Source organism: Vipera ursinii (assembly GCF_947247035.1).
Source record: "Vipera ursinii genome assembly, chromosome: 5".
Taxonomy (NCBI): Eukaryota; Metazoa; Chordata; class Lepidosauria; order Squamata; family Viperidae; genus Vipera; species Vipera ursinii.
The window spans coordinates 86,366,996-86,389,780 of NC_139518.1; the positions used below are offsets into that span (position 1 = coordinate 86,366,996).

The 22,785-nt window shown below is 38.9% G+C and overlaps 1 protein-coding gene across 3 annotated transcripts in view; it reads right to left on the reverse strand.

Annotated features, from left to right (window-relative positions):
- Positions 1-206: 206 nt before the first annotated feature.
- The window catches only part of LOC310641038 (solute carrier family 22 member 15-like), a 41,217-nt gene continuing 18,638 nt past the window's right edge, over positions 207-22,785 (reverse strand). For 2 of the 3 annotated variants that reach the window (XM_083363687.1, XM_083363685.1), the window contains 9 exons: positions 21,582-21,746; positions 19,037-19,166; positions 17,195-17,416; positions 14,802-14,942; positions 13,510-13,598; positions 11,475-11,583; positions 8,250-8,322; positions 4,114-4,272; positions 207-3,313 (listed from right to left, as the gene is read on the reverse strand). In XM_083363687.1, coding sequence (XP_083219813.1) covers positions 3,287-3,313; positions 4,114-4,272; positions 8,250-8,322; positions 11,475-11,583; positions 13,510-13,598; positions 14,802-14,942; positions 17,195-17,416; positions 19,037-19,166; positions 21,582-21,746 — 1,115 coding nt within the window. In that variant the 3' untranslated portion in view covers positions 207-3,286. Of the gene's footprint in view, positions 3,314-4,108; positions 4,273-8,249; positions 8,323-11,474; positions 11,584-13,509; positions 13,599-14,801; positions 14,943-17,194; positions 17,417-19,036; positions 19,167-21,581; positions 21,747-22,785 lie in introns of all 3 variants that reach the window. The other variant, XM_083363686.1, reaches the window with a different exon arrangement.

A 22,785-nucleotide genomic window follows, 5' to 3' on the forward strand; every position in this document is an offset into this window, starting at 1 on the left:
TATTAGGTTTTACAGACTAGCTCACTGTTTTAAATAGTGTGGTATTTCACCGATTTGTAATCTAAGTGTATTTAAGTGTATTTTTGATGTACATATATACATGTATATATATATATTTAAACATTGTAGACAAAAAGGTTTGTCAGCTCGCTGGTACTGTGTCCAATGTTTTTAAATAATAAATTTAATAAAAAAAAAAAAAGAATTCTTGCCCCAAGAGCTAGGCAAGACTCATCTCACAAGATGGGTCACAACTGACTCCTGCGACTTCTGCATTGTGTCTTTAAAATGATGCCTCTAAATCAGAGCCTAACAATTTGCTTGAGAGGGAGCTGCTTTTTCTTTTTGAATAGCTTTATACCTTGATGGTTTGGTTGGGCTGGAAGAAGCCATGCCAGAGAGGCTGGGCCAATCCCTGATACAGCTGTGACACAGCTTACCTCTGCTCTCTTTGGTGCTACATACTGGTAATCATTGACTTACAACCATTTGTTTACTGACTGTTTGAAGTTACAACACTGAAAAAAGTGACTTATGATGGTTTTCACACTTACAACTGTTGCAGCATCCCTGTAATCATGTGATCAAAATTCAGACACTTGGCAACTGGCACATATTGATTACAGTGTCGTGGGATCATGTGATCACCTTTTGCAACCTTCTGAAAAAAGTCAATGGGGAAGCCAGGTTCACTTAACAGCCATTTACTAATTTAGCATCAGCAGTGATTTATATCACAACTGTGGAACAAAAGTTCATAAAATGGGGCAAAACTCAGTTAACAAACTGTCTCGCTGAGCAATAGAAATTTTGGGCTAAATTGTGACTATAAGAAGGATTATCTGATTCAATGCTTCAACCACTGGACGTCACTTTGGTTCAACTGCTGATAATCTTAGAAACAGCCCGCCTCCTATGGTTATGATCCTCGCATTTCCAATTATGATTACAATTTGCCTGGAAAATCATTGTAAATCTGAGGCAAGACAGAGATTCTTAAACCCTGAGCATTATTGGCAAGCTTGTCTGTTTCAGCTGAGGACTGTCGTATCAGTGAGTCAATAAAACAGCACAGCTGAAATCAAAGAGTCTTATTTCATATAAGGTAAAGGTTCCCCCGCACATGCGTGCTAGTCATTTCCGACTCTAGGGGCCGGTGCTCATCTCCATTTCAAAGCCGAAGAGCCAGTGTTTGTCTGAGGACGTCTCCGTGGTCATGTGGCCGGCATGACTAGAGGCCAAAGGCGCACGGAACGCTGTTACTTTCCCACCGTAGTGGTCCCTATTTTCCTACTTGCATTTTTACGTGCTTTCGAACTGCTAGGTTGGCAGAAGCTGGGACGAGTAACAGGCGCTCACTCTGCTACGCGGCACTCGGGATTCGACCCGCCAAACTGCCAACCTTCTGATCGACAAGCTCAACGTCCTAACCCACTGAGCCACTGTGTCCCTTTTATATTTATATTTCATATAAACAGAGGGACAAATTGGATTCAACTGATTCTTTTAATAGGGTTTTTGTTTGGTTTTCAAATTAGTGAACCACATTTTTCATCCTGCAGAGTAAATCCGCTCCCCAATTTCTCATTATTAACTATTAGTGGCTTCTGTTTCTGTCAGCTATAGTACGCAAGGTGTGTTTGCCCTGCCTGTCCTTATCACTAATAGGCTTAAATGATTTTGCTGCGCAAACACAAAAAGCACTACAGACTACTTTTACTCCAAAAATACAAAATCTTAGCATGATAGTATGAAAATATTTTATTAGCCATTTTCTACATAATTGAAATAAAAGGGCAGAATGTATAATGTCTTTTTGCAATAGGAAAAAACTACCTTCACAATTCACCTCTGCTTCCACAGGAACAATATTCTTAATATTTTATATTGCATTTCATTATAAAAATATAATTTATAAAGTTCTCCATCATGAGCAATATCAGATATAAAAGCTAATCATTTATGTTTATGTTTAGAAGGGCACACACTGACATCTAGAATAATTCCATCAAGTATATTTTACCTCCAAGTTATAAAAATGGAATGAAGACAGTCTACTCTAAACCATTTTATTAGAGAGCACTGAAAATATAGTTATTTAAGCTAAATAGGCTGAACTTCAGCCTATTGTTTCCTTTTAAATCTACTGTAAATTTTAAATCACGACCTGTAACTGCCACATGAGTTTTGGCCAGAGGTAAATATGATCTGAATGAAGTTTGTCTGAGTCCTCAAAACAGTTGACTATGGCCTGGAGATAACAGATTGTCAAAAATCCATTTTAACTTCCATGTTTTTTCTTACAAATGAAAAACAGACAATGACAAGAAACTGAGTTGCCAAGTGTTACATTCAAGGAACTACAAATCAAGGTGTATGTAAGGCCTCAGGTGCTCATAGTGTGCAGGAGCCATTATAGCATTTGATTGTGATCAGTTCTGTAGCAGCCATTTCTTACACTTCTGTTTCTGCAGGAGTGTTTGAAGGTTCATGGACAAATAATTTTGGGGAGCAGTGATGATTTTCTTTCATGATAGAGGATTTCAGAACAGAGTTTTTCATATCTGGCAGATTTTTAGATTCAATGCCTGTTTTGTTTTTGGGTATATAAAAATGAAACCTGCTAAACATAAATCCTACAATCTGACTACTTACCTGTTTCTTACAGCAAGAAGAAGATACAATCTCTTTAATTTATATTTCATATTACATACTGTGTATATTGCATCAATTGTTAAAATGCTAACAAGTCACCCGTTCTTTGGCGTTTATAAATATGGTAGACCAAAATCATTAATATAAAAATATTGGCAACAAGATTCTGTAAAAATTAAGAGACAAAGCAAAATGGCATATTCCAGGTCTGAATAATCTACCAATTTAAAGATACTATAAGCATCAATGTAATATTAATTCCAATATGCTGAGCCCAAAATATCACACAATTAACGGTCAATTTTCTGACTGCTTATTTAGAATTGTAATCAAATCCCCAATAATTTATACTTTTAAAGAATAATTATCCTATCAGTTTACTAAATGAAATCACAAGTAATTATGAATGTTTTAAAACATTCAGTATACAGCATTTGAAAAATTGGTTTAGGCCCTTAAATTTCCTCATTAATTTTTTATCTCTCCCTCTCCACATCTTCACAAGTCATGTTTACATGAGACATTGATCATTCTGGAAATTGGAAAATAGGTTTGAATGTCGCAACGTGATAATCTTGATGGCAGCATACTTCAACAACTGAAATTTTCAACCAAGATATTTTTTGCAATACTAAAACTTTTCTTCTAATTGATTTACCTGTTAACAGATGAAAAAATCAATTAGGATAGTTGTTATATAATAAGAATTAACAAAGTACCAATTTAATAGGCTACAGAATTTTTTTAAAAAAACTATTTCTCCTTACAAGTTCACATTCAGACGCAAGTTACAAAAAACAACATTAATGGGTATGGGATAAGGAAGGAAAAATATAATTCTTCAAGTTACATGTGGTAATTTTGACATTATTATCTGAACTTCAAAATTGGACAGTCCTAATATCTAGAATCCAAAAATTCTTAATAGTCTCATAGAAGGCACAATGCAACAATTCAGATCTAAAATTACTAGCTATTAGCACCAAGACTATAAGACTATTCATAAATAACAATTATTAATAAAGTATCATTTTTTCACTGGGTTTATATTACCGTAAATATCGGTAGTTCTCCAATGCCATAAGTTAATACCATTCTTTTAAAACTAATGAACTTGCTGAAATTTATAATTCTGTTCAACAGACTAAATTAAGATACTTAACATTTGCAAAAGATTTTATTAGTCATTTTTCTATTGTAAGAATCTTCCAAATAACTAGAAGAGTGAATGGAAATTGGGAAACCCTGATCTGTTCATGGAGTCGGTTACTGAATCATCTGTTGTAGTTAAAAGAAAAGTAAGCAAGGTGAAAACGCAGAGAAGCCAGTCTTCTGATTGGCATTTCCTTTCCTATACATGTTTTTTTTAAGTGTTCATTTTGACAATTTAATAAAAAATAAGTGAGACAGATTTCCAGTAGCACAGAAGACACAGATAAATAATTGTGTTTACTCTGCCTTTTTGTTTTTAAGTATTTGATAGACAGGCATCTGCAAATCTTCAATAGTTTCTGCAATTGGTTTGTTCAGAGTTTCTGGAAGTAGAAGAGTCAAAAAACCAGCTGATAATCCACTGATTCCAAAGACTCCAAATGGTACAGATGGACCAAGAGATTTCTAGAAGGAATGGATTAAATTATTTGTTATGGAACAATTTAAATAGGTAGATAAGTTACTTTAAAAGCCTTCATTGAATTGCAGTGATATATAAATAAGATGAATGAATAATATAACCCCATTTTCTAATGCATGTTTAGCACACAGATAGAAAGTGTTTTGTGAAGTACAGAAAACAGTCCTAAAAAAAGAGTCAAAGGGACAATAAAAAAACAATTTAGTCTAATTTAATGAAGAGAAGAGCGAGGGGTGACATGATAGCAGTGTTCCAATATCTCAGGGGCTACCACAAAGAAGGAGTCAAGCTATTCTCCAAAGCACCTGAAAGCAGGACAAGAAACAACAGATGGAAACTAATCAAGGAGAGAAGCAACCTAGAACTAAGGAGAAACTTCCTGACAGTTAGAACAATTAACCAGTGGAACAACCTGTCTCCAGAAGCTGTGAATGCTCCAACACTGGAAGTTTTTAAGAAGAGACTGGATAGCCATTTGTCTGAAATGGTATAGGGTTTCCTGTCTGAGCAGGGGGTTGGACTAGATGACCTCCAAGATCCCTTCCAACTTTTTTTATTGTTGTTGTTGTTGTTGTTGTTGTCAGAATTCAAAGTGATTTAAACTATATATCAATTTCCTTCCTATTCATATTCTGAGGATTTTTCTTAACTTAGAATAATTCCCCTCCCTATATATCATATGCAAATAACCTGTGTTTCCCCGAAAATAAGACTGTGTCCTATATATTTTTGGACCAAAAGACCCATTAAGGCTTATTTTCAGGTATGGCTGAATTTGCAGCCACCTACCCACTCCCTCCCACTGTCTGCTTGCCCGCGGCCACAACAGCTTACAGGGCTTCCCAGGGCAGATGCTCAGGAGGCAAGGACAGTGCTGGCAGAGCGCATCTTTAGGCGAGGAGGAGAGCGGCACGGATGAGGGGAGAAGCCAAAGGACCAAGCGGTGCAAGCTTCCCCTCCCGCCTCTCTCTGCCTGCCACACTCTTTCCTTTTGCAAGCAGATGAAGCTTCCAGTCTCCACGAATTGTATGTTTGGGCACTTATTGGGTGCTTAGAAATGGAGCAATTCACTCCATTTCCAAGTGCCCAATAGGTGCCCGAACACTTTTCGCCTGAATGGAGAAATGATGGAGACTGGAAGCTTTGTCTGCTTGCAAATGGGGTGCTTGGAAATGGAATGAATTGCTCCATTTCCAAGTGCCCCATTTGCAAGCAGACAAAGCTTCCAGTCTCCCTCTGGGCAAAAAGTGCATGGTGGAGCCAGGCAGAGGCAGAGGCAAGGTGGAAGCGGGGGGGCAGGGAAGAGGCAGGTGATCTGGATGTGTTGTATGGTCACCTGGCTCACGCAGTGGTGGACGCAGAGACCCTGGTGGAGGCAGGTGATCCCAATGCGCCGTCCACTCTGTCTCGCCTGCAGCTGTGCCTTCCTCCCCCCATGCCTCTATCTCCACCTGCTGCTGGTGCTGCCACATGAGCCTCCCACGAGCCTCTCATGAGCCAGGCAGCCACACAGCATGTCTGGATCACCTGCCTCCCCCCCCCCCCGCCTTTGACTCCACACTCGGACTTACCTGCACTGAGCTAAGGGGCCAGTGGGCTGCGGCTGCTTCCAAACACCATTGACCCCCACGCACTCACTACTTCTTGTGCTGGCCACACCTACTCCCCAGGCTTATTTTTGGGGTAGGGCTTACATTAGGCCCACCCAAAAAAAATTAAGCTAGGGCTTATTTTCTGGGTGGGTCTTATTTTCGGGGAAACACAGTATTGGAAGAGAAGAGAAGGAAGAACTTAGGCAGGGGTCTTCAAACTTGGCCCTTTTATGACTTCAACTCCCAGAATTCCTCAGCCAGGCACACTGGCTGAGGAATTCTGGGAGTTGAAGTCCACAAGTCATAAAAGGGCCAAGTTTGAAGACCTCTGAACTTTGGGGTGAAATTAAGCAGATCATCAGCTTAGAGTTGTTATGTTCCCACAAACAGTCCAAGTCTAACCCTTCCTGGAGTCTATTGTCCCTTAAAGGTAAAGGTAAAGGTTCCCCCGCACATGTGTGCTAGTCGTTTCCGACTCTAGGGGCTGGTGCTCATCTCCGTTTCAAAGCTGAAGCAGTGGCGTAGCGTGGGGGGTGCAGGGGGGGCCGGCCGCACCGGGCGCAACATCTGGGGGGGCGCGCTCACACTGAGCTGCTCAGGGAGCCCCAAGGGCTGCACAGAGTTGGCTTGGCGTGACAGCAACACCATATTAACACTAAAAGCACGCGCGCTGCCCAGCGTGCAATCGTATCTGTAACAGCCGTTTTGTTCTCTTCCCCCTCTTCCAAACAATAACGAAACCACGCTAATACTACATTGTGTTAATAACAGGAATAATTACACCCCGCCCCTTTGTCCCGAGAGACACGTGGTCTCGATTGTGGCTTGCAGTAGACTCGCGGCGGGGGGCTGCAGCACACCTCGTCGTTTACCAGCCCTCGGAACTGTTTGGCGGAGTGTCCAGCGCTGCTCGCCGTTTGTAATAAACAGGGGTCTTCAAACTTGGCCCTTTTATGACTTGTGGACTTCAGCTCCCAGAATTCCTCAGCCAGGCTGAGAGGAGCTGAAGTCCACAAGTCTCCTGGGAGCTGAAGTCCACAAGTCATAAAAGGGCCAAGCTTGAAGACCCCTGGTAATAATAAAGAATGAGGCCCGCAGACGGCGAGAAGGCTGAAAAGGGCGTCGCTCCTGGGTGTATCTTCTGCTCGGAATTGCGTCTCCCGAAGGCAAACTTAAATCTTCCTTGAGCTGGTTTTCGCTGCGCGCGGGCGCGCGCAAGAGAGAGAGAAAAAAAGAGATCTCCGAAGGGAACCGGGGAGGGGGAGGGGCGGCCTGGCGGAATGCGCCTTGTTCTAATTGTGGAATATAGGGCAAGGCTTCCGTTCCGCCCCGCCCCCGCCCCCCCCAGCCTGAGCCTGCCTTGCGTGGCTGGTGGCTCTCCTGCGGTAATTGCAGCAGAATCCCAAGCAGACATTTCTTCCTCTAGGGCAGCGTTTCCCAACCTTAGGAACTTGAAGATGCGTGGACTTCAACTCCCAGAATTCCCCAGCTGGGAGTTGAAGTCCACGCATCTTCAAGTTCCTAAGGTTGGGAAACACTGCTCTAGGGAATGTGGCGGAGTTTTCTAACCTCGTGGGGAAGGGGTAAATCGGACCTCCTTTGTCTGCTTGGTGTGTTAGGACCAGTGGCGTAGCGTGGGGGGTGCAGGGGGGGTCGGCTGCACAGGGTGCAACATCTGAGGGGGGGCGCATTAGATGCATTTTACTTTAATTACATCAGTATTTTCATAACAAACAATACATGTGCTTAAGGGTTAAGGGTTTCTTTAACTAATCTAGTGGAAGAAACTCGAGTGCTAAAATCCACGGGTTAGGGGGCGCAAATTACTTGCCTTGCCCCGGGTGCTGACAACCCACGCTACGCCACTGAGCTGAAGAGCCAGCGTTTGTCCGAGGACGTCTCCGTGGTCATGTGGCCGGCATGACTAGACGCCAAAGGCGCACGGAACGCTGTTATCTTCCCTTATCTGGTGCCAATTTAGTCCTGAACTTTAGTTGCCTGGATTCTTTGACATATGTTCACCTGCCATGGCACATTGACTCTACTGTCAGGGTTCACTGGCTAACCCTCTGCCCACAGTACGTCCACGTCGACTTCCCATAAACATAAGAAGACTATGCATTTTATATGTTCATCTAAATCTCAACCAGACTTATTCAAATGTACTTTGGTATATTTACCAAAGAAATGCTGGGAAAAGTGTATTAGTCATATATGATATCACAATGACAAATATTTTGTAAAAAATATAAGCCCACAAGTTCTGCTTAACTATATCATGTTAGAATTATTGCATATGAATGATCAATGCTCATTAATTGATTCGAAAGTTTGCTTAAACAGGATACACTGCAGACCACATTACTTACCAAGGAAGGAACAAATGGAGCCAAAATTCCTCCAAACCTACAAATCATTGAGCATACACCCAATCCAGCATTTCTGTTTTATAAAAGAAATACCACTGTCAGTATTTATCTTAAGAAAAAAGCAAGACCAATATAGCGATTCATGCTAAATAATGCATTGCAAATGAACTGCAGTTGTTTCTAGTTCTTATTGAATTTAGCTTTTAAACCGGATCAATCTCATTTCCTGATCTGATGTCACCATCCTATTATTTCCACCACAACTGAATATGATTCAGTTTTACCAACTGGAAAATATTGTTTATATTGCATATATTTCCAAAAGAAATCATGAAACATGAACTCTTCCTCTACAGATTCTATACAGATGCCTGAGACATTCTAGCTTGTCTATTTGGAGAGATTTGAACCTGTTAGTCCTAATAAGTGAACAGGGGCCTCAGAGTGGTGAGCTCAGCCACCCATCTTTTAGAACCATGTCCCTTCTGGCTGTCAAGCTCCATGTGGCAGTAAATGCTTCTTTGGGGGAGAGTGTGACGCCAGATGTCAAGTTTCCGACATATGGGCTTTTCAAGTGACTCTGAGGCATCGTTTACCTTAAAAGTCCTTTATTAGCCTAATACACCGGCAAATACTTGCTCGAAGGAAGCTGGAATCTGAAATCTCTGCCCCTTGCATAATATATTAAAACACAATTCTCCAACTTTCTAATTTTGTCATTAATCATATTCTCCAATTAATTTAAAGAATCAGTTTCCCTTCCGCTGCCAAGGTCTTATCTTCTTAGTTAGAGATGGCCTTGAAAGGTGCAATCCTACTCATCTCCCCTCCCAACCTTAAACTAAAAGTTTAACATATGAAATAGCTACTTCTTTATCTCTTGTCAAGCAATAACATTCAATGTTAGCAGCGTTGACATCACCTGTCTTAAAAACATGTCAGGCACATATTATCATGTTTGGTGGACGTGTGATAAAGTAAAGAACTATTGGGAAAAGATAGATACTTGGCTAGAAAAGATGTTGGCAGAACATGTAAATTTTAAACCTGAACTTTTTTTATTTATTTATTTATTTTAATCCCATTTATATCCCGCCCTTCTCCGAAGACTCAGGGCGGCTTACAAGCTTAGCAGTAGCCTTCATTCTATGTATATGCCTGCTTATTAGGGCTTTCATACACACCCCAATCGGCATTATTACAAAGTCAGCTTAATTGCCCCCAACAACCTGGGTCCTCATTTTACCTACCTCGGCATTATTGGGTATAATGCCAGAAAAGACTAACAAACAAAGCCTATATTTGAATTTGCATGTCACAACAGCGGCAAGAATTTTATTTGCGCAATATTGGAAAAATGAAGGAATATCATCAGATGAAGAAATAATCAAACAAATACTAGAATGCACAGAGATGGACAGATTGACTATGAGACTGAAAGAAAAAGAAGAAACAGAATATTACCAAACTTGGGACTTATTTTATTGATGGCTAGAGGAAAGAATAAAGGATTAGGAATTAAATATGTATTAGTGAATGTAAACTCAGACAGCATGTTGGTTGAAAAATTAATATTCTATGTATGGAAAAAAATTAATAAAAACTGTAACGAAAAGAAAGAAAGAAATAGTAGCCACTATGATTAATCCGCTAACAGTAAAGTCAAGTAACGGGGCTCTTAACCTATTTTGAGCCCCAGCCCCAGGCACATAGCCAAATTTTTAAAACTTTGCAAAAAGCCAACAGAGTTGGGGCCATTCTAATCTTCAAAGGGAGAATGTGCCGTAAGGCAGAGACCACGGCACAAAAAGCTCATCTTCTAGTTCTCCCCAGTCGACATTCCTTGGCTGATGGGATCTGCAGGATACCCAATCTGTGGATCGTACTGGATGGGTAGAAACGTCTGGAAAAAGACATTCCTTCAGTTAACCAGGTCCCAAGTCATTTGCAGCTCCTGCTTGGGGGGGAGGGACTTTGCACAGCTTCATGTTATGCACCAATTGTGCCCATTTCTGGACTGGACATTCACGATGACTACTCATCTACCAACTGGATTAAGGTAACATGCTTTAGATGGAGCTTCCCTCAAAATGCATTCAAAAGCTGACACTGTTCCAAAATGTAGCAGCCTGGACAGTTTCGTTCTTTTCACATAACACACTCATGTGGTGACTCTGTTCTGTGAGATGCACAGGATTACAACACACCACTAGGTGGCAATATGTTACCATATTTACATTCTTCAATGTCCTATCTCAGGGGTCTTCAATCTTGGCCCTTTTATGACTTGTGCACTTTAACTCCTGAGGAATTCTGGGAGTTGAAGTCCACAAGTCATAAAAGGGCCAAGTTTGAAGACCCGTCCTATGCAATAAAAAAATCTTTTCAAAAAGACTAATTTCAAAATGACCTTCAATATTATCTCAAACGAAATTGTATTAAATAAATAGCAGAAACCATATTAAGGGGTACCATTAAAAGGCCCCCTCATGATCACAAACAGCAAAAGGTTTCTTGTAATCATCCAGTTAGGTCTAGCGGTGAAGGAACCAGGCTGGAAAGCAGGAGACTGTGAGTTTTAATCCTGCCTTAGCTTTGAAAGGCAGCTGTGTGGCCTTGGGCCAGTCACTCTCTCTCAGCCTAACCCACCTCACAGGGTGACTGTGGTGGGGAAAATAGGAGAAGGAAGGTGTTTTGAGTATCCTTGCTGCCTTGAGTTATTTGCAAAATAATAAAGGCAGGATACAAATACATAAATAAAAGCAGAGAATGTAAAGCTGAACAGCTTTATAGAAAGAAATCTGAAAGCAATTTTAGAGAGCACACGTAGAATGAAAATATCCTTCCAACCATATATTTTGTCCTTTCTTTAAATCTTAGAGTGGCTTCTTCTCTCATTTCTCCCCCAACATTTTAGCATTAATAAGGAAATAACTACATGTCTTAAATTTGCTATCATTCACAAGAGAAGGGGAACCTTGATCATTCTGAGACAAGACAAGCGATATCCACTGAAGAGCACTGCTGCATCCATCTCTGGAGACAACAGATTCTTATAGGAGATACTTTTTACAGATAGCTCTGATATCTAATTCAGGAGTATGAAAGTTTGCATGCAATATGTAACTGCTGATGTGATTTCAAATGGCTTATATACATTATATATTGTGAGAATTTAATGATTTGGAAATAAATATAAAAATAACAATGTTAATGTCTGTTTACCTTACTACTGTGGGATACAGCTCTGAAGTATAGATGTATACAATGTTGAAGGCAGCACTTACAGTCAATTTCCCATATAAAGCCAAAATTCTGGGACTGAAGAAAAATCCTTAAACAGAACATAGGACAATTAAACAAACATTTCCATCTTCAAATAGAGAACAGTAGAATAAATAGGCAGCTGTATTCAGAAATAAACCCCTCAGAGGTTCAGGCAAATGTATACCTACTGCGCAGGGCAACCTGCAATTGGCACAAAGGGAAAACAACTGCAATTTTAAATTACACCATTGCTGGTGGGCATAAGTATGCTTGGCTGGGGGCAAGGGAAAGACCTGCATGTCCTCTGGATAAAGTCTCCAATGCTATAGATTACAACTTCAGAGAACTGCAGTTCTGGCTACTTTATTTCAAAGCATCTCTCAATTATTACCAATAAAAGGTAATGCTACCCTGCACTGATCTTACTGCACTGCAAGATCACTAAAACAGAAAGTTGTGAAAAGCCATTTTATGAGTTAGCCATTTGAATCCACTGCTCAAACTTTCCAACTTTGCCAGGTCATCACCCTTGAAATCAAGATAATACTTATCTATAGCTGAGTTTCCCTTATATGCTTTGTCCGCAGAAAGTAATTATTTACATTTTACAACTATACGTCGCACATTAAAAAATCTTTGCTTGGAGTCACTTGCCAATGAGGATGGACCATCTTATTATAGCCCTATGGAGGTACGTCTTAATATATGAGTGAAGGAAACGGGGAGAGCTCACTCCTGGTCTCCTGAACACACTGATTCTTTTTAAGATGTCTTGAAGAGGAAATCTGTAAAGATTTTTTACTTGCATTCAAGCCTCTGCACAGAGACTTCTATGTAGACCTAGATCAGGCAGAAGAAGGCTACCAAAATAGCCAGGTCACTCAAGGAACTTTCTTACGAGAAAAGCCTAGAAATTTGAGACTCTTTAACTTGGAAAAAATGACATCTGAACAGGGAACAGAGCTAAAGCTAAAATCATACATGACATGGAAATGCTTTTTCCTCTCAAAACAATGTAAACAAAGTTCATTGAATGAATATAACTGGAAAGAAATTCAAAATAAAAAAGTAATTTTTCACACAGCCCACAATTAATCTGTGGAATTCATTATAAATTGTAGTGATGCCCAGTAATTTAGATGGCTTTAAAAGGCAATGAAAAAAATTCATGGAGAAGACACGACATCCATTAGAAATGATTAGCCTTGAGATCTCCAATGCTTCCTGTAACAAGGAATGGGCAGGGGAGGGGAATGTCTCCATTTCTTGCTTGCAATCACCTTAGAGCCATTGGTAGAAATAAACTGATAAAACGATGTTATCAAGCTATATTTAAGCTGAAGGGTCTTTTGAAGATGTACTGTATACATCAGGTGCACAATAGGAAGGCCCTGGGTATAAGTCACTGCTTACCACTATAACTTAAGATCTAATGTTTAGAGAGCTTTCTTATGCTGTGAACTATTCTAAGCGTTCAGCAACAGACTCCATTCATGGAAAGCTACAATGGTCACTATATTGCGATGGCTTGATTATTTCAAGTAATGGTAGAGAGAGAAGCTCATGGCAAATATAGTAACTTTCCCTGAGGTTCTTACTAATTATCTGCTACCTTGGAAAAGAAGAAAGCAAATGAGCTGCAGGATACTTCAAAGATTGCCAATGATTAAAGAAAAAAAAACTATTCATGACTTAGCAGTATACAATACTAATAAAAAAATACTATTATTTCACATTGATTCTATGTGGCAGCCTCTCTGAGTGTCATTAATAACACCCATCCCAATTAAATTAAAACTGGGCATGCAATAAAGTCTTCATTTAGTAATAATCTTATTGATCTGAAAAAAACTATTCTAGATTTGGTTTTTATTTTATTTTTAAAATTATTTAAATGTGGTTTGATATATTAGCAGACTAGGAACACTTGTTTTTCAATAAGATTCTCTGTGCCAAGAAAAAATTTGGTTTGCTTCAGAAAGAACATACTTACTCCTATTATTTTCTGGCAAACACGTGGTAAAAACACAGGCAAGGCCTGCAAATATCAAAAAAGCAGCTGTACTTTTACGTCTTCCCGACCTAGTGCAGAAAAATAGTACAAGTTCATACTGGATTTCCACAAAGATACGTTTTAAAATATTTTTATTTATTATTCCATACAAGTCTTTTTTAAAAAAACCTAAACTGCAGAATAATGGGCATTCACTAACAGAACAATGTAGGCAAATAATAAATATTGTTTCCACATTTCAAGAGATGAGTAATTCATGGAGAAATAATAAATGGTGATCTAAATTTTTACTCTGAGATACTTAGCCCTTTGCACAAAGTTCATTTCCTCTACTTCTGAAGCCAACAGCTTATAGGCCCAATCCAGGCTGCTTGCTCTCACCTTCAAAGATCTTTTTGGTGCAGGTGTGCAAGTCACCAAACAACACGTGTCAGAACCCATTCCTATTTAATTTCTATCTCTCCCCTCTGACCCAAAATCAAATCTCACCTTTCCCTGGGTTCTGCCATACTACCAAGGGGGAGGGGGGATGTGCCTGTGGGGTTATTGCCTTTGCCTCCTCTTTCCACTACAATGTAACCTTTTGCTTCCTTTATTGCCCCTGTGTCCTCTACCCACTACAATGTAACAATTTGCTTCCTGTGTTATCTCTCTCTCTGAACAAGGGGTTGGCTCAGCTGGCTCAGGAATTCTGGAAGTTGAAGTCCATGAGTCATAAAAGAGCAAGGTTGCCTACCCCTGCCCTAAACTGTCAGCTCAGTGCCTGGTTTATTTCTATGCTCTCAGAGGAAGGTGTAAAGAAGCCGCTGACCATCGCTGCGTGAACTGGAGATGGGACGATGTTATCTCCCCTTTTCCCACAATGGACAACACCTGGGGATTGGCCATCCCATACCAGGTGGGCAGATTATGGGGGGTGGTCTTATTTGGGGATAATTTAATCTATCTCTCTGTGCGTGAAATCTCAGATCTTGTCTATTATGACTGCTATCAACTACTTTAATAAAAGTTCCTGTTACTCTATACCAAGGATTCTCAACGAGGGTTGCTCGCACCCCCTGGGGGTGTGAAACGATATTCCAGGGGGTGCGAAAACTTGGGTTTCCAAAATTATAGTATATATGTATAATTTGTTGCCGTTATTTTGAACTTTTTAAGGGGTACAACAATATATCTGAAACGTTCTAGGGATGCGGGGTATAGAAAAGGTTGGGAGCCACTGCTCTATACTGTACTATCTAAATATAGAAATACAAAGTTATTGAACTTACCAAGATTTTTCAATGAAAAACATGCAGAGTGGAAATGCTGGAACTTCTACAAGGCCAGAAAGAGCCACATTTAAATAAAGATTTCCTCCTAATTCACCAGCATTCAGTGTTAAACCGTAATACACAAAGCTGCACACATACCTAAATGTATTAAAGATTGGTTATTTTAATCGTGTACACAGAATAATATGTAAGTTTTAATTACTTGCATACTAAATGAAGAAAAATATACACTAGAAAAATACCAGTTTATAAAGCAGTGAAGTTATAAATCATGTACTAAGTGTGGCATTTTTTTTTATTCCATTCAATTGTGTCCAATTCTTGGAGACTGCCTGGACAAGTCCCTGCAGTTTTCTTGGCTAGATTTTTAATTGGGTTGCCACTGCCTCTTTTTATGAGGCAGAAAGTGACTAGTCCAAGATCATCTAGTTGGTTTTCAGCCCAAGGCAGGACTAGAACTCAGTCTCCCCAGCTTCTGATCTGATGTCTTAACCATTACACCAAACTGGCTCTCGAATAAGAGTTCATGTGCCTTCACAAAATTGGAAAATATTTTTTCCAATAGAATTTGAACTAGAAAACCAGTGGATAAAGATCAACAAATTTACCTACATTCACATACGCTATCATAGTCTATTCTGGTTTTAGTTCAAGGCAAAGGATCCTATAACATGAATGATTCAGATCACTGGGTATTTGATCCAAACCTGACTGTTTAAAAACAAGTGGAAAACCATTCCAACCTTTTTATATTTCTCATGTCAAAAAACAAAACACAAAGGAAAAAAGAAAGGAAAAAAAACTATATTACTTGAGGGGTTCATCCCTCTTAAACTAAAATTCATTTATATCCAAAAACTTTCTATTTCTTTAAACCATATTCAAACAGATGGTCGAACAAGATTTTTTTTTCTGACCGGTTTCTTTAGGGGTTTTTAAAATTAAACTCATGAGTTTAAACTTGTTTTGTCTGGTGATCCTTGAATTTTAATAAGAAGTCAGACTAAGTCCTGAAAACCTGTCCCTTCCTTTTATAGTCTGCAGCATTATCAGCATATGGTCCTCTTTCAACCATTTTATTCTGAGAAGAGAGCATTAGGAAGGGAAAATGGCATTTCCTCCTGCTTCACTATCAAGAGAAAACACCAGCAAAAAAGCAATCCTGGACTCCAGCTATTGGGAGAATTTTGTTGAGAGAACTTTGGAAAGATGACATTTGAGGACAATGGAGATAAAGTTCAGGATACATTGTGACAAAAGGAAAACACATAAATAAGATTGTCCAAAAATATGAAATCTTGCACAGTAAAATTCTCTGTTATACTCCTTTTGGGGAAGTATTTGCAGGCAGAATGGTACTGGCTGTATTGTTACTTTAGATTTATCAGGCACCAGTGGCGTAGCGTGGGGGGTGCAAGGGGGGCCGGCCGCACCGGGCGCAACATCTGAGGGGGGCGCTCGCACTCTCAGCTCTCTGCCCCTGCCTGGCTTACTCACTCTCTCTCACTGCAGTGCTGGCTGTGCGAATCCGATCCGAGCCGCTGGGTCGCCGCCCACTGTGGAGGGGGGGTGCAAATTACTTGCCTTGCCCCAGGTGCTGACAACCCACGCTACGCCACTGTCAGGCACACAATGCCACATAGTTCTTTAGGCACTATCTTGCTAGAGAAAGATCTGGGATACATATGCCTGATGAGTACAAAGTAATGATGCTGGTCACATACTGGTCAGTGTTAAGCAATATGTCATGCAGGATAATAGAGATCTGGAAGTCATATAAATCAGGGGTCCTCAACCTTTGCAACTTTAAGACATGTGGATTTCAACTCCCAGAATTCCTCAGCCAGCAAAGCCAAGGTTGAGGACCATTGATATAAATCTTTGTTAATGAAAGCATTATATATGGAACACCATATCCATGTGGCTTCAGTGTACAAAAAGCAAGGTGGACTATATACACCATTCTAAACTCTTTGTCAAACAGTACCATTCAATGGTTTTATCTAGTTAAAATACTTTTGTTTTTAAAAAGGAGCTCTTGATTTTTAGCTCTTATTCATACAAGCATATAACCTTAGGATTGTATAAACAGCACAAATTCAAATGAAAGCCGATACAAAAATTACTTACTCTTCTTGCTCATGGCAGTTATCTCTTTAAGATTTGTATCATGTCAATGAAATTACTGAAATTTGGAAAATGGAACAAAAAATCCAAATTCTCTACCTATTTTCTGAAGTGATTCCCAATAGCTAGAAAACAATGGTTACCACTTTCCACTTAATATTATTCTGATTACCTTGAAATTTATTTATCTATGTAATCCATCACCCAAAGCTGTTGTTTTTACATGGGATAATTTAAGTAAAGTCAATTTTTTTATTAATTACCAGATATACATCAAAATGACAGTGCGCCATCGAAGGATAGGATGCGTAACCAGGTTGAGGACCCCAGGGCTAGGACTGTCCTTCTTCATCGCTCCTTTGCATGGCTTCAGTTTTACCACCAGCCTGTCTTTACCATTATGAAAAGCCATGTATTGCAGTACCTGCTCTGCTTCTGCTGTTCTGCCTTGAGAATATAACCACCTTGGTGATTCAGGAAGCATGCTGAAAAAAAGCAAATCATGAAGCAGAAATATATATATATATATACAATACTTATAATGGTTCTTTTTGAATCTACATACTGTACTAACAAAAAAGATTATTCAGCAAATGTTTTGCAAGGTTTGATGAAAAGTATGTAACACAGAAATTTGGAAAATTATGAAATGTATTTGCTTTTTTACATTTATGAAAACATTCTATAAATTATAGAATAATAGCTTGAATATTATTCAAAATTAACTGACAGAGACCTCACTTAATATGACAAGTGTACTACAACTCACATATCCTATTTTTTTGTTACATTGATTCTGATTTTAATGTAACTGCAGAGATGCAAATATTCAATAACAATAGTTGGGGGGAAAAGACAGAAGCTTTTCTTAAATCCTGGGAAGGGAGAGATTATTAATAAGAGGCTCAGGTAGGCCCCTGACAGTCTCACTGGGATATAAGCGGGAAGGGAGGAAAAGTAAAATCTGATTTGCAAGATTCAGTTATTGTAGCCTCCTAATACAGTTCTAATGTCTGGAGGAGAGCCAGTTTGGAGTAGTGGTGCAGGTGCTAGCCCGGAAACGGAAGATTATGAGTTCTAATCCCACTTTAGGCATAAAAGCCAGTGGGTAACTTTGGGCCAGTCCGTCTTTCTCAGCCCAACCCACTTCACAGGACTGTTGCTGTAGGGAAAATAGAGCAAGGAGTATTATGTTTGCTTACCTTGAGTTACTTATAAAGTAATTAAGGAGGAATAAAAAATCAAATTAATAAAAAAAATGTTCCTGTAGAGTTGATTTTTAGGTCTAGTGTACATTGTGGTACTGACAATGCAGTGGTATTCAAAATGATAACAATGCATATGTGAACAGGGAAAATCTTATTCATTTTAAATCTAATTTTGCACAGGGATTTTTTTTAATGTTATTTTTCTATCACTGTTCTTAGTCATTACTTTGTTACAAATCATTTTATGACTGGCATTTGCAAAAGGTTGTATGTTGCTTTTCATACAGCATGGCCAGTCACAGTTTTCTCACCACAGATTACAGCTATAGTGGACGGATTTGCAATTAAAAATAACCTATGTGTAGATTTACCCATCACGTTAAATCCAAAACAGACTACTCATATTATGGCTTAATAGATCATTCTCAATCAATCATACCCTGGGTCTCCTTAGGCAACACATTTTGCACCCAGATGTTCAAGAATCTCCCCTACCTTCCCAAGGGATTTTTCATGGGATATCAGTGACTTCAAGGGAAATTCAAACTTTTATCTCCTGGACAGTTGATCTTAAGCTATAAGTCTTTATGATAAAGAGATAAGATGCAGGTCAGTCTTATTCATTCTTGCTCTCTCTGGACTGTTTTCGTCACAATGATATGGCATGCATCAGTGCTCATTATGCTAACCATATTTAGCTTATACTCAAAAATATGCAACTGATTTTCAATATCTATTTTAGAAACACATTGCCAAGCAAACTAAAATAATCTGCTTAATAATTCCTGTGATTTCATTAAGAATATAAAGACACCAATGTTTTATCTCTTTAATATTACCCGTTAACTTTGGATTAGTGTTTGACCCTTGTCTACTATGGATATAATTATGACTTACAAAGAAAGAAGAAAAAAGAAAAGTCCTGGAGAATTTGATACAAAGGCAAGAAGACGCCAGTCTCTTATGTAATATCCCAGTAAGGCATAAACAGCTATGCCAAATGCAAATGTCAAATTTGTCAACGAGCCTGAAAATACAAGCAAAAACAAAGTATTTTATAAAATGCTGACAAAACATCCCAGACATCTCAGCAGTACACCCATATTAACAGCATAATTTTATTATGCTAGGTGTATAATTTTCACTGAAATCATATGAATTATAAATTCACAAATAAGTAAACAAAAGCAAAGATTAAAATAATAATTAAACCAAATAATTGTAAAGAATCATTACTCATTTTCATACATAATTATATACTAATTATAATCATTATAAAGTTATTCATTGAAGTCCATATGTTGTTGTTAATTGTGAAGTCATGTCCGACCCATTGCGACCCCATGGACAACGTTCCTCCAGGCCTTCCTGTTCTCTACCATCTTCTGGAGTCCCTTTAAGCTCACACCTACTGCTTCAGTGACTCCATCCAGCCACCTCATTCTCTGTTGTTCCCTTCTTCTCTTGCCCTCAATCTTTCCCAGCATTAGGCTCTTCTCCAGTGAGTCCTTCCTTCTCATTAGGTGGCCAAAGGATTTGAGTTTCAACTTCAGGATCTGGCCTTCTAAAGAGCAGTCAGAGTTGATCTCCTCTAGGACTGACCAGTTTGACTACCTTGCAGTCCAAGGGACTCACAGGAGTCTTCTCCAGCACCATACTTCAAAGGCCTCAATTCTTTGGCGCTCAGTCTTTCTTATGGTCCAACTTTCACAGCCATACATTGCAACTGGAAAAACCATGGCCTTGACTATACGCACTTTTCTTGGCAGTCTCTGCTTTTTAGTATGCTGTCTAGATTTGCCATGGTTTTCCTCCCCAGGAGCAAGCGTCTTTTAATTTCTTGGCTGCAGTACTCATCTGCGGTGATCTTGGAGCCCAGGAAAATAAAATCTGTCACTACCTCCATTTCTTTCCCATCTATTTGTCAGGAATTGAGAGGGCTGATGCCATGATCTTGGTTTTCTTAATGTTGAGTTTCAAGTCAACTTTTGCATTCTCCTTCTTCACCCGCATCAAGAGTCTCTTTAGTTCCTCTTCACTTTCTGCCATTAGAGTGGTATCATCTGCATATCTTACGTTGTTGATATTTCTCCCGGCAATCTTAATTCCAACTTTTGATTCATCTAGCTCTGCCTTTCTCATGATGTGCTCTGCATATAAGTTAAATAGGCAGGGCGACAGTATACAGCCTTGCCGGACTCCTTTCCCAATTTTGAACCAATCAGTGGTTCCGTGTCCAGTTCTCACTGTTGCTTCTTGACCTGCATATAGGTTTCTCAAGAGATAATAATACCTTTGTGATTTGTCAAGTGGTAGCAAATTCAGATTAATTTATTGTAGAACACTTTGATTATTTTAAGTTCATGACATGCTATACAAGTTGCTAATCCTTTCTTAGTCTGAGAAGTTAGATTCTTATTGTTTAAAAATATGACTTTGGGTAGTCATATTTCGTTATCAATCATGACAACTAACAAGCTTAACATGCTAACGAAGAGTAAGGTCACAACATTAAGGTATCCAGGATACCTTAACATAACTTCCTACCTTAGGATGAGAGATACAGACTAAAGCACAGAACAAAATAATATTTTTCAGTGTTATTAGCAATTCCAATCGTATTTGTATGGACATAAAATCTCACTGACCTCAATGGAGTGCACGCTAAACCTACAATCTAATACACATCTACAACAATAATTAAAACAATTCAGTTCAAATCAACTATAGGTAATCCTTGTTGAATGACCATTCATTCAGCGACTGTTCAAAGTTACAATGACACTGAATGAGAGGAACAAGCCAAGTTGTGGCTTGTTGCAGCATCCCCAACGTTAATGTGAAAGTTAGCAGGAGGTCACAAACAGCAATCACATGACTGTGAGACACTGTGACTGCACAGGATTTACTTAACAATGGCATGTGGATTGCCAGAATTGCTGTTATAAGTTGTAGCGGCCTGGTGAGGTTGCATATTACAATTCCTTTGCTTGCAATGGAGTTCTCAGTGCCAATTACCATAGTTAAGAAAGGACTATCTATATACATAGAAACGGTCTGTATGTCAGTTTATTAAATTGAAATTTAGGCTTCCAGAACCCCTATCAGACATGAGAATTATAGAGGAAGATATTTGCCACATATTGTCACTTTTCACTAAGCAACACAAGCACAGCTCACAGCAGCTTAAGACACCGTCATCAATCAATGCTACTGTGAAAAGCAACAGGCAACAGTACTCTCCCCCTCAATAATGATTCTTCACCAGGTCAGTAAGGAAAGGGAAGAACAAGAGTTAGACTGTGCGCCTTCAGAAAGGATATTTTTAAGGCAATGTTATTTAGACTAAAAATACTGATATTCCAACCATAAATAACTTTTAAACAATTTTCATACGCTAGCATTTTAACAATTGTGTTTTTGTTAAGTCCTCAGATTTTACCTGTCATTGCCCAGAAAGATTTTCCTACATATTCTTGTGTCAAAACAAAAGACACTAAGGACATGCCACCATTTGTAATTCCAACAAAAAAGCGTGATACTGCAAATATTTCATAATTCGGAGCAAATGCTGTAACATATCCAAAAATGACATCCAAAAAAAGCCCTGTGCAAAAGATATATAATAAAGAAAAATTAATATAGTGCAATCCAACCATATCCAGTGACCCTACTATATAGGATGGCAACTTACAAATGAAAAAAGACAGAAAGGAAATCATCATCAGTTTTTTCATAATGGTTAAAGAAAAATAGTATAATTTGTATCTTCTAAGCAGACAAATATATATTCAAGATTTTCTAAAGATACTCTGAAAAAAGTAACCTTGCAATATGGATGAAGCAAAATATTGGAGATGCAATCCTAATGAAATATATTTCAGACATGATGATATTAATAATGAATTTTATTGTGGCAAGAAACAATAAATGTTACATTTATTAAGATGATTATATTAGGTCCTATTAAAAATACAACTACATTAGTTGTTTGTGATATACTTAATTTTGTTCAAGTGGAAATCCTATCCTATTGATGCCTAATATTAATTGAGTCTCATGATATACAGTTGCAAGAAAAAGTATGTGAACCCTTTGGGATTATGTGGTTTTTTGCATGAATTGGCCATAAAATGCGCTCTAAACGTCATGTAAGTCACAACAATAGAAAAACACAGTCTCCTTAAAATAATAGTACACAAACATTAGCTGTTGTCATGTTTTAATTGAAGATAAGATGGAAACATTCACAGTGCAGGATGGAAAAAGTATGTGAACCTTTGGACTTAATAACTGGTTGACTCTCCTTTGGCAGCAATAACCTCAACCAAACGTTTCCTGTAGTTGCAGATCAGACCTGCACAACGATCTGGAGTAATTTTGGACCACTCCTCTGCACAAAACTGTTTCAGTGTAGCAATATTCTTGGGATGTCTGGTGTGAATCGCTCTCTTAAGGTCATGCCACAGCATTTCAATCAGGTTGAGGTCGGGGACTCTGACTGGGCCACTCCAGAACGTGTATTCTGTTCTGTTGAAGCCATTGTTTTGTTGAATTACTTGTATGCTTTGGGTCATTGTCCTGTTGCATCACCCATCCTCTGCGGAGCTCCAGTGGCGGACAGATGGTCGTACGTTTTCCTGCAA